Genomic DNA, 13322 nt, shown 5'->3' with positions numbered 1-13322 from the left:
CTGGCCCATGGGCCATTCAAGGAAGATGGGACTTCCAGAAAAAGCCCATTGACTGAAAGTCAAGGTCAACGGAAAAGGTCAAAGGGTATTTCGGTAATATGATGCTAATTATTAAATAAATAAATTAACTAAGAAACAGTACCATGACAAATATATTTTATATTTTCATCTTATTCACATATTTTCCCACTTATCCACAAAACACGACTTTTACCTATTTTTTTAGTTTGGTCACCGAATACCTATGAAATAAATTTAATGAAACAATGAAAGTCGATAATTGCTAACTTGACACTCATAGTTTTCTTATTTGAAGTTTTGTATTTCGCATTTCTTGTAAGTAATTTTTTAAACATTAACATTATGTCAATGGATCAACTTTTTATTAACATGCTTAAAAATATGTTGAGTAATATGTTTGATGAATGGATTTTTTTGATAGACAATGTTCATAAATTAAATCATTTGGTTGACACTAATTAGTATAAAATTTAAACTTCTTATGAAACGACAAAATTAATTGTGCCTCGTCAACAATTAACACAAAAATTTTAAAAATTCCAAGGCAACTTAATTTCTTCAAATTGTAAGAATTAATCACCGTGTATCCCTTGATGATTACAAATTCTTACTCCTATTAATTTAAATGGTCACCCAAACAATATTATTTAATTTATAGGAAATTAAATATCCGTGCATTATAATTCTCATTAAAATTTAATTTTAATAGCAACCAAAGGACTTCCAACTACATAGTATGTGTATGACTGACATAATACCAATAAACTGTAAAAAAAGAAAAACCTAGCCTCATTCTCTACTCTCCTTTTTTCTCTAAAAAAACCTCTAGCTTCCATTATTAACTTGGGACTATTATCAACGTTATGGTTGATGGTAAGCTCCCAAATCTCTTTATTCTTGCTTTTTTCATTTTTAGTTACAAATAAAATACATTCTGTCTAGATTCATTTATTGGATTCGATCTGCCCATAGTAAGAGTTTGAAGTCTAGATATCAATTCAATTGTAAAAAGATATATGGCGTTATCATGGGTGTCAATTCTACTAATACAATCAATAGTACAAATGGATCTGTATTTCGAAGTCACACCAGATCTAAAGACCACCTCGGAGAAAGTTGTATTAAACAACAATGTGATATGGATAAAGATTTTAGTGTTAGATCTTTTTTACAATGATCGTGACTTTTTCTACAAAGAAATTTGTTTGATTAAAATTGTTATGTATTTAACCAATTATTACTCTATTATAGATATCATATGACATTTTTATCAATAAATTAATAGATTGCTTAAGAAAAAATATACGTATGACATCTAAATGGAAGTTTCCTAACTACATTAATATGAAAAGGACATATATATGAAACTAATTTTCCCAATATATTTCTCATTTATTATATAATAGTAGTACAATGAGACCATCAACCGATGATTTAAAGAAGTCCAACAAGACTAATTACAGAATGAAATTCCAAAGTGGAAGCACAAATGAGAAGAAGGATTGGAGCTCCCAGCACTTGCCTAATTTATAATGCCATCCAATTACATAACAACGAATTGTCAAAGCTGATTTTTTTTTTCTCTCAATCTACACTACATTAATTTTTGTTTTATTGATTTTACATTTTTTTTATAGTGGTCTCACTATCCTTTTTTTATCTCATCCACAAATCACTTCCTTTATCATAATTAGAGATGTTCAACGGACTGAGTTGGGTTAAAATTTAAATGGGCAAGGTCGGGCAGGGTCATGTAAAATTTAAATGGGCCAGGGTTGGTCAAAGACCGTTTAAATTTGACCTACTTTGACCTTTTTTTAAAAGTTCATATAATAGATTTTTTATTCTATTTTATGGATTGTTGGGTCACCCACTTATGTATATAATAATATATCATATAAAAAATAAAATTCAAGTGGTAAAAAGTTTTTTCGCAACCAATTCCTATAATTTTCCGATTCGGCCCCGCTTGACCCTTTACACTAAGCCCATCAATGACCCGACCCACTAATGACCCATAAAAATGTGACCCCGACCCTTGACCCACCTCATTAGACACCTCTAATCTTAACCACTTATTTATAGCATCCACTTATTTTTGTTTCTCCAACTTAATTTTCTTTTTGACTAAATTATACTCCCTCCTATTCATTTTACTAGTTTCATTTACTTTTTTACACTTGCCGATGTAACATTTTGACTCTTAATATCTCTAACTATACTTAATTAAAAATTATGAAAAGTTGATATTAATAATCCTTGCATCGAGACGAGAAAAAGAAGACCCTACTTGACTATATTTTAACTTATAGATTAATAATAATATACAAATTAAAAAGACTTGGTGAATAGTAACAAAAAGAAAATGGGACAAATAAAATGAATATCATTTTGCAACTTATGTAAAATGTAAAGGAGGGAGTATTACTTAGCTTCCAAATAGGCAACTAAATCCGTATTACCCACTGTTTTTTAAAAGTAGCTCAGTTATACCAAGATATGCGCAACGGCCCAAAGGTTTATTGGAGTCCGAATCTAGTCTTCTAGTGTCGAAGCTTTTAATGGGTCGGATTTTAAATAGGTTGAGTAATATGATAATCCCTTTATTTGTCCAATTTGGGGCTTAAAATAGGTTTTATAGGGATCTAAACGGGCTTTTTTAAACGATCTAAACAGGCTTTTATTATTATTATTATTTTAAACAATGATACTTTATTATTGATTTGTAACAGCGAATAGTCAAATTATAACTGACAAAATCAAATAATGATATTATAGGACTCGAGTCTTTCAAGCCTGTTTTGCTTTTTATAAGGTTTGGTCTAACCGTGTCCATTTAAATTCAGCCTGCTCATCCCGTATCTAACCTATTGCTCATGTCTAGTTTTAATTAAAATCTTCTTTCTTTTATTTTTATATTAGGAGTTTGATTTCAACTACATACATGAAAATTACTTCCATCTTTTTTGTTAAAAACAAAATTCATATGTTCTAGGAGATTATAATATGTAAAGTAGGTGATTATGATGTATGAAGTAGGTGTTTATAGTATAGGATGTGGGAATTTATGGTATGTCATATGTGTAGTAGGTGTTCAAGATTTTGTGATGCAAGTGTTTATGGTATTTCAAGTATGTGTTTATCTTTTTTGTAAATACTAACTTCATATATTACATAAACTTCTACTTTAGGTATCATAAACACCTACTTCACATACCATAAAACACCAACTTCATATATTATAAAGTATGTGTCTACCGTGGTTCTACTAGGTGTTTATGGTATTTATTGTAGATGTTTAATGTGTTTGAAGTATAAGTTTATGGTATGTAAATAAGTGTTTTATGGTATGTAAAGTAGGTGTTTATGATAAATCAAGTAAGTATTTATATCTTTTTTCGTGTTTTCTATTTTTTTCATTTTTAATTTTGAGCCGCTGATAAACGTTGTTTTTACCTTTTATTTGGGGATAATATTGATTAACTAATCCATTTTTTTCGTGCATTTCCATTGCTTTTGGTTGATTTTACACTCTTTTGTGGGGTAACATGTATATTGCTTATTTTTACAGATTGCATTGATTACCTATGTTTGAGCATTAATCCATGAGGATCGTTGTTTTTCTCTCAACTCACTCATCATAAGCTCTTTTTGATATCATTTGTTTATCAAATGATTGTTGGTTGGTTTGAGTAGTTAAAAATTTTAGCCGACAAGTTAGTAACTTAAGCAACTATTATCTAGATGTTGGTTGATATTATTGTTGGCCACTGATCATTTATTTGGAAAAAAGATGGCAAAAAAGCCCTAAGCAAATGAAAAAATTACCCAAAAATAGCTATTGGTTTTAGCTTAAATGTTAAATTTTCAACTTTCTAAAGTCATATATCAAACATATTTTCTACTATTTGACTAATCAAAAGGACAAAAGTCACAAGTGAACCATATTAAACAAAAAGCATTTTTCCTACACACATTCTTAATTGACTTGATTTCTTTTTGAAAGTACCCTTAATTTCCTTTTTCCTTTATGTTGGGATTAAAAGTTTTAAATTAAAATATTTTTTTTATTACATAGTAGACTGAGATAAGAAAATGCTAAATGATAACCGAATCCAAGATCTTACTTAGAAAAGTGATATTTACTCTAAACTGAGTCGAAACTCTAACTTATAGACAAAAATATTCAAAACATGATATAAAGTAATATTTTGTTGTTGGGAGTAAAATTTAAAACGAATTAATACAATTTAAATCATAGTATTTTAGGACGTAAATATCATAGATTATTAATTCTTTCTTTTTATTTTATTGGTTACATTTAGTTTTTGCACAATGTTCAAAGTTAATCTGAGTCATATTATCTTTAAGCACGTTTATCAAAATCATATATATCGAAATAAATCTAACAAGATCCTACATATTTAACGTAACCAACAAATAAAACAGATAATGTAATATTCAATTATTCATAAACTTATTTTTTTTAAAGGAATCTAATAATTCATTGATAAAAGTGTCCTACGACATCTACAACAGAGTGACAATCGATCAAATACATAACAATTTTAATGAAACAAAATTCTATATAGAAAAAGTCACGATCATTATTAAAAAGATTTAATACTGAAGCATTACCTCTATCACATCATTATTTGATACAACCTCCTCCAATGAGTCTTTTGATCTAGTGTAGCTTTGAAATAAAAATAAGTTTGATAATAGTGACTATATTAGCAAAACTGACACCCTTGGTGATATCATATACCTTTTTACTAATGAATTGATAACAACTAACAAGATTTCAAATTCTCGCCATGAGAGACTTTAAAACTCGATATATGTGTAGATTTAATCCAATAAATGGATAGAATAACTGTGTAATGTAATATAGAGAGAATGAATTGTAATTGTAACTAAAATCAAAAAAAATAAAGAAATTGTAGGCTTACTATCAACCATAAAATGATAATTGTCCTAAGATTATCAAGAGGTTAAGATTTTTTTTAGAGAAAGAAGGAGAAAGAAAGAGGAAGGTTGGGGTTTTTTGTATTCATAAACTAATCTAATCTAGCTCAAATTAGACAAGCTCAACAATATCTTTTCATCCTTTTAAATTTACTATGTACGATAACATTTAAAAAAAAATTATTTTCTCTGTCATTTAATTTGTATTAATTGTTATTTTAATCTGTCTTGTTTATTTTACATTATTTTTATTTTTGGATAATAATGTATAATTTTTTTTAATTTGTCCATACAGTTTTGCTCTTTTTTAATTTTCCTCATCTACATAATTTATTTTTTTTCTTTATTTATTACCAATATCTATTTTTTAAAAATAATTCTCTATTTCTCATTGATGTAAAATCAAAAAAATCAAGGAAATGGAGTAGTACGATGATTTACATTGTGTATTAAATTTAGAGGAACACAAGAAGCGTGGAATACTGGAATGTGCGACGCATCCATTATCCAAATTAAATGAAAAAAGAGAATACAAAATTGCTAGCGTGTAGTGCAGGGTCAAAGCTGGCGCCTTAGTATAAAATGTTTATGTAATTCTGGTTTACTTCCTATGTTTTCTTTGATGCAAATCAAAGGGAAAGAAAAAAGTTTTAAAAAATGAGTAATAAATAAAGAGAAAAAATGAATTGTGGATAAAATTAAGAGGGAGTAAAAATGTGTGGATGAGATTAAAAGAAAGTGGTGGGCCATTATCCAAAAATAAAAATAATGCAAATTACATTTGACGGATCAAAATGGAAAATGCTACAAATTTAATGAAACGGAGGAAGTATGTCTTTTTGCAGAAGTTTTTTTGTTAATATTTAGTTTTTTGGTTGACTTTTAACTTTTTAGTTGGCCAAATAGTCAAATAAAGTATTTAATGAATGACTTTTAAACCAGCTAAAAATTGTCTTTTAAACCCAAAATAAAAATGCTACTACCTTTTAGCTTATTAACTCATTTTTTCTCTAATAAACAGCTAAAAGACAATATCTAAAGTTATCAAATATCTTCATAAACAGTCAAAAACTAATAAAAACAGATAATATTTTTAGCTGTTCAAACAAGTAAAATTAAAAACCAACGATCAATAGCAAATAACCACTTACCAAATATCCCCTTAAAAATATGAAGCAATAAACTTCCTACATAAGCTTCAGTGAGAGAGAGATAGTGTCAAAAAAGGCAAACAAAAAAAACGAAAGCATTTAAAAGGAATCCCAAATTAAACGTCCCAGTACCACTTCCCGTTAGTAGTCATCACTCTTGGAGTCATTTTGTTGTCTCTTATTTTCCCGCTTCTACATCCCATTCTTGAACTAAACCCTAATTCCTAAATCAATTTCTATAATTTCTACAAATATCTACTAATGGATCTCCATCTTTCCTTTATTTGATCTCTCTTTATTGTTACACACTCTTGAGGTCTGTTCCTTCCCTAATTTCGTGAAATTATTGAATTTTAATTACTCCATTGATTTAAGTGTATAATACATTTATGAATATGAATTCTCATTTTGTAACGGATGATTTTCGTGTCGGTTTTTAAGAAATTTTTATGATGAGGCTGAGATATTTAATTCAATTAAAACGTTGCTTTGATCGAATTTTCTCATTAATTGCTTCTGGAGAAACAGAGTTCTCGATTTCTTCGACCCTAATTGTTCATTTCGTCTTGATACATTGTTTCTGTTAATTATGTGAAATTTTTTAGTTTGTTATAAATTTCAGTAATATGTTGCAGGTTTGAATTATGTGATTTCTTAATGACGTGCTAAAAATTGTAGTGTAATAGTTTCGGTGGATGATGAAGATGTCTGGCGTGAGTATAGTCTATGACGAGTTGAATTTGGGATCTCCTGATGGTGTTTCCATCCCTTCCAATTCGTCGTTGTCAAGTAGTAGCTGTGATACTGGTACACCGAGATCTTCTCCATTGCAAGGGTATGTGTTAATGTCTATTTTTCTGAATTCCGAAATTTTATATTCTAGTGCTTTAATCATACTAGAATTTTCATGCTCCTTTGCTATATATTTATGTTTTTATATTGTTATCGCTTTAAGATTGAATTTTGGGGAATACTAGTTTTTCTTTTTTGAAGATACAAAACAGTTTAAGCTCAATGCTTATGCACATAAGGTGTCAGCGTGTTGATTTATTGGATTGTACTTTTGGCGATGAAATTAGAATCCAACTGATTGGGATTAGAGGTTGGTCCTAAGTAATTTTTGTTGTTGATCAGGAGAACAAGAGGCCCTACAAGACGTTCATCAAAGGGTGGGTGGACTGAGGAAGAGGTGAGTTACAGTTTTTATGATAATTCTTGTTATCTTACTTGGTTATATTAGCTTGGTATTTCCTAGTAGTTTGTAGCCTTTTCATTTTGTAATAGTTTGTTTGATCAGATATACTGCAAATCTGCAACAGTGTGATTTATGCCTAAAGGAAACTAAATTTGTTCCTTGTGTTTGTTCCCTGATCATGCAAACAGGACAATCTTCTCACAGATGCTGTAAAGAAATTCAATGGGAAGAGTTGGAAACTAATAGGTGGGTGCAACAACATTTATGGCTTGTTTTTATTTTTTCTAACTTAAAACTTTTTACTCCGATTGTATTATTGGTTTTCTTCTCTGCAATCACCCATTTTTTTTACTGAACTGTATTTCTTTTGCTAAAATGAACTAATATTTGCGGAGATAATTGTTTAAGACATAAGGTTAAGAAAATCATGCTTACGTTTCATATATGGATTCAGTTATAAGCATCCAAACAATTAGTGAACTATTTTGAAGAAAATTAATGTATTGATCAGATTTGCCATTTCTAAACTTTACACTCCCGAATGGAAAAAAGTATATTAGGTCATTCCATAAAAGGAATAGATGTGTAAGTTTGCTGATTCTATAGCGTGTTTTTGAAAATTTATCGAATCTATGATATGCTGCATTTTAAGTTTTTTCTTATTTTGCTTACAGCGGAGAATCTTCCTGGAAGGACAGATGTGCAATGCCTACATCGGTGGCAAAAAGTTCTTAATCCTGATTTGGTTAAAGGATCTTGGACAAAGGAGGTAATTTTTTTTTATAAAAACTATGCTTCCTTAATCGAGATCTCTTTTTTTATGCGGTAGAATTTTTGTATTTTCTGTTTTATGTTGCTGATGCTGATGCTGATACATGCCAATATTTGTTTGGATGCTAATCTCAGGAGGATGATTGTATCATTGAGATGGTTCACCAGCATGGCTGCAGGAGCTGGTCTGTCATTGCAAAGCATTTGCCTGGTCGGATAGGCAAGCAATGCCGTGAGAGGTAAGAGGACCACCTATTTATTCTGGTGCATAGCATCCCTGAGCATAACTAGAACATTATCTACTAGTCTGTTGTCAAAACCGGAAGGATATCTTGCATTTATCTGTTGTGTGGAAAGATTTTGGTGAGGTGCCACTTGTTTAAAAATAGAAATTATTGGTAATGTAGGTTTACTTATGTTTCTGATAGTTGAAAGCAAATAAAAGAACATGCAATTGGTATTTTGTGAGAGGGCTGAGAATTAATATTCTTGTTAATTTCCTCATTTTTGATTCTCATATAGGTGGTACAATCATCTGGACCCTGCAATAAAGAGAGACGCTTGGACTGAAGAGGAAGAATCTGTTCTTTCTTACTACCATCAGATTTACGGCAACAGATGGGCAGAGATAGCAACATTTCTTCCAGGAAGGTAGTTGTGTAGAGTTTCAAAAAAGCACTTGTCTTGGCTTCATATTGACATGATAAAGCTGTTATGGTGGACCAAATTTTCATCTCCATTATGTTGTTTGACTTATTAATAATTGGAAACCTGCAGGACAGACAATGCTATAAAAAATCACTGGAATTGCTCTTTAAAGAATAAGTTAGCTGCATGTTCGCTGAAAGGTTCTGCTCGGAGCATTCATAAAACTACTAATGTTAAAAAGGCCTCCACTTGTGGGATAGAAAAATTAGACCTCCCCAGAGTCGACGTAGCTGCATTATGTCATGAAGATAGATGCTCTGCATTGCCAAATGGAAGTCAAACTTGCTCTACTGTTTTATCTCTTGGAACTTCTCCCTCAGAAGCTGACCTATCAGAAACTAAACTTAATCAATTTAGGATGTGTAATGAAATAAATGATTCCTGTGGTGGAGCAAATCTTCAACTATCAGGTACAGCTAAAATTTCTTCTTGGAAATTTTCAACTACAAACTACAAGGCTCAGCCTCCAAGCATGTTAAAGCTAGAATCTCCCAAAAGACCAAGGAACGATGGCATTAATGCTGATAAGCTGTTCAAAAATCTAGACAAGTCCTTCCTGAGTTTAGCAATGTCTGGTATGAGTGAGTGTGAAACTCCAGGTAAGAAGAGCAAAGTAAACTGTATTTCTACAACTTCGGAAGATACAAAATACACTAATCTGTGTTATGAGTCGCCTGGATTAAGGATTGTAGAGACTGGTCAAGAACTTGACTATGCAGAGAACAATAATGCACAAACTGATAGACCATTGTGTTTTACGACACCAACTAGACAGGTTACTCCTCCTACTGGTAGTGGCAGTCCAGAATCTATGCTAAGGAACTGCGCTAAGAGTTTTACCACCCCATCTATTATAAGGAGGAGAAGTTCAGGAAAATCGAGTTGTTCTGTTGGGAAAGGGATGAAAAGCCGAGATGTCAGTAATGATATTTCCCCCGTCTATAAGTCTGTTGAGAGATGCCTTGAACATTCATTTGCCATGGAAGCAGATCTTGGTGAACCAAAATGTGGCACTTCTGTTCACCATTAGGGTGATGTCGGCTTGAAGACAATGTAAATATCTTTACATTCACATACTGGTAAGATCGTTATCCTTTATTGAAATTTCACATGAAAACTATTACAGTATTTTCTGCTTTGTCTGATCTGTTTTTGGTTTTAGATTTCAGTCAAATGAAGTCAAAAAACTTTTAAATTTATAAACCTATAAATCAGTATTGAACTGATTACAATGGTAAAGTACTATTTAATTGATGTGGTTTTAGTTAACCTTTTTAATACAGGATTTGCTCAGTAATGCTTATAGATTGCCCTTGTGGATTTTACTGGATAGACTTGCTTTGGATTGATTCATCGTACCCAGAAATGATAAAATCTTTGTATTTTGCATATTTAAGCTGTTCGTTGTGTGGCTGTCGGAGAAGTTAGCAACAAGAAATTGAGAGTCAAAGAGCACCTATAAAGATCAAAGGAAATGTGCATTTTGAAATGTAATGCTATGAAGGAAATCAAAGGTTTCCTTGTACCGGTAATTTCTTTGATAAAAACTTGTGGATTACATTCTTATAAGATGTAGAATATACCTTCCAATGTGATTTTGGGTTTGCATGGAAGAAATAAGTCCAAAATCATGATAGAAATACAAGTTGAACCACATTCTTTCTTGATTTAACATTTATTTTGTGTAGCCTGCTTACCCAGAATTTCTGCTTTGCGCCTTTGATTTTTATTTAGTGTTCTACTGTGTTCTTGTGACGACCAAGTTAGGCCAAGTCATGGAATTATTTACGTGTTAAGCCACGTCAACGATATTTAGGTCACTAACAACTAAAAACATGTAAGAAAAAAATTAACTTTAAAGTTTGTCCCGGTAGATGTAATTGTGAAGTTTGACCTGATTAGCTAATTTTGGGCAAAGTTCAACCTACTAGATGCAATTTGCCAAAAATTTTAATGCTAATTTGGTTTCTGTTTTTATCAATTTCTATTTCAATTTTTTCCCCTTATTTCGAATTCAGTTTGATTTTTAATTTAATTTTCTTCTAAATTATTTATCTTATTCTTGTGTTTCTTTACAAATTTTTAGAATTCCTCTGAAGTTATCTTACAGCCTTGCCTAAACATAATACTTCTTCATACCAGTACTACTAGTAGTTAGTACTCATTTTTATACTGAGCAAATCTGCGAGCTCTGCTATGTGCCAAATCCAATTTATAGTTTTGTCAGAGGAGCCCACATATTCATTATTAATTATGAATAAGGAAAAAACTTTTCCCACCGGCTTTTAAAGGTTTTTCCAATTTAGTAATCTAGAATATCAGGTTAGCATCTTCTCAACCAGATTTTTCATTAGCTTCTTCCTTCAACCTCTGATAGACCCCCATCAACTGCAGTGTGCTTCTCATCAGCTGGCCCACTATTCAAGCTTCTTGAGAATTAATAGTGGATTGATTTTTTTTCCAAATATAATGCTACAAAAAGCTCATGCTCTCGATCAGATATTTTGAAGTGCATTCACTACAAGAGGATTGATTTTTCATCAAATTCCGCCGTTATCACTCCTCCAAGTTCTTCACCATCGCGAAATTAGCACTAACCAATCGCTTTTAAAGATTGAAGAATATCAAGAAAACTCAAGCAACCAGGAGCAACACGCGTACAATGAACATTCAAATTCAATTTCGTAAAATTAGGGCTCCAATTTCCAAAAGTTAGAATTTTTTTTAAATTCTCAATTCTACTCCAATTTTTAATCAATTCTTCTCTATAAAAATCTAAATAAGATTAAGGATTTGGGTATGAACCCATCTCTGAAATCGAATGTCTCCGTCTTTCCACCATCTCCGGGAGCTCATTTTGCTAGTTCTAAAGATGAGGCAACTGTGAAGTTCCAGAGTTTATAAAAGCTTTCGTACTAGAAGGAAACTAGCTGATTGTGCTATATCCATTACTCCATTTTCATATATTTGAGCAGCCATTAAAAAATTTATAAAAGTTTATAAAAGCTTGGTATTCCTTCCATTTTTATTTATTTGAGCAGATTTTAATTATAAAGAAACTCCCATTTATTTACTCTATATTACTATACCCATTACTCCTTTTCTTTGAAATCTAAATTTTACCAATATATAGATTTTTTAGGCCAAGATAATGCCTTTCTAGCAAAGAAAATGAAAAAGTCATTGATGAGGAAGAAGAAACATGTTTTTGGTGAAGAAAACACTTTTTCAACCGATTAAAGGTAAAAAGAACCTTTAGAAGCGGATGCATCTTAAAGTTTGAACCTCTAAAAAATAAAAAAAAAGTTCAAACTTTAAAAAACGGATGAGTTAAAATTCGTATCTTTTAAATTAAATTTTCCATAAATAACTGCTCACGTACAAATTGGACATTCTCAGCCACAGGATCACATCCCACCAACTATCGTTCACTATAGGAGTACATTACTCTAAATATAAAACTACATAATAACATAAATATAAATAAATTATGAGAGGAAAAACAATAAATTTACTTCACTTTGCAAGTAAAAGAAGCAACCTTAATATGAATAAATGTAATTTGGGCTTATTCTCTGATTTTTTTTTTTTTTTACTGTTTTTTATTCGAGATAGCTAAGTTAGAGAATTTTACAGGTAGAAGATCGAGATAATCTCATGTACTTGTATAGAAATGAAATCCTAATACAATGATGAAAGGTGAAGCATCAAACACTAGGAGAATTTAAAATTCACCAAACGATTTGTTTAACTCTACAACTAATTGCATGCTAGTATTTTTACATTAGCAGGCATTCAAAATGATTTTGGTATAATAAGCACATATATTAAATTGGGAAATTAAGATGTAAATAATTTTCTTTTGTATTTTGCTGGCTAACATAACATATCAGAAATTTTCTATTCGTTTAATTAAAAGAATCATAAAAATTGAATCTGGTTAGACTCGATTTGGACATGATTATAGGTGTTCATTCTGGTCACCGAGTCAATTTATAGTCAGTTTTTCAAGTCGTTTTAAAATTAAATCTTGTGTTCATATCAGTTTACATGATCGCAAAACCAATTCTAAATTTGAATCAAATCAAGTACAATTATAAAATTAGATAAATATCAAATTATTAGATCTATTTTAAACACGTCACGATCTCACCTATTAGTTACAATCCCGAGCAAGCAACATTTACAATTTATATGTTTTGTTGGGATGATAAAGGCTCTAATATATGTATAAGTAATTTTTAAATAAAATATATCTATAACTATAACTATAATAATTATTTTATTTATATTGCACCTATTAGTTGCTCAAATGATTAATTTGTTTATAACTACTCCATACTAGATAGTAAAGTTTAATGCAAAATTTGATTGCATCAAAATTAATTCTTACTACTTAAATTAATATAATGCCAAATGGAGCCTTATTGTCAAAATGAAAAATTAATATATATAGCAAATAATTTTTCCAAGTTGCATGTGGAGTTACTTATGAGTTATGACAGTTT

At 30.5% G+C, this 13322-nt stretch overlaps 1 protein-coding gene across 3 annotated transcripts; it reads left to right on the top strand.

The window, feature by feature from the left end:
- The first annotated feature begins 6188 nt into the window (after positions 1-6188).
- Positions 6189-12988, top strand: LOC130804812 (transcription factor MYB3R-5-like). Of its 3 annotated transcripts, none has more exons than XM_057669422.1 (9): positions 6189-6456; positions 6819-6975; positions 7275-7329; positions 7524-7581; positions 8010-8104; positions 8242-8345; positions 8629-8757; positions 8884-9893; positions 10212-12988. In XM_057669422.1, exons 2-8 carry the CDS (start codon positions 6836-6838, stop codon positions 9842-9844), a joined length of 1542 nt encoding a protein of 513 aa, XP_057525405.1. In that variant the 5' UTR covers positions 6189-6456; positions 6819-6835; the 3' UTR covers positions 9845-9893; positions 10212-12988. The 3 variants fall into 3 exon arrangements, with proteins under 3 accessions (XP_057525405.1, XP_057525404.1, XP_057525403.1); XM_057669421.1 differs by having other exon boundaries at positions 10098-12988; XM_057669420.1 differs by having other exon boundaries at positions 6827-6975; positions 10098-12987.
- Positions 12989-13322: the final 334 nt, after the last annotated feature.

Source organism: Amaranthus tricolor, chromosome 17 (assembly GCF_026212465.1).
Source record: "Amaranthus tricolor cultivar Red isolate AtriRed21 chromosome 17, ASM2621246v1, whole genome shotgun sequence".
Lineage (NCBI taxonomy): Eukaryota > Viridiplantae > Streptophyta > Magnoliopsida > Caryophyllales > Amaranthaceae > Amaranthus > Amaranthus tricolor.
Note: the sequence above shows the minus strand (reverse complement) of the source record. Positions and strands in the feature narration are given on the sequence as shown.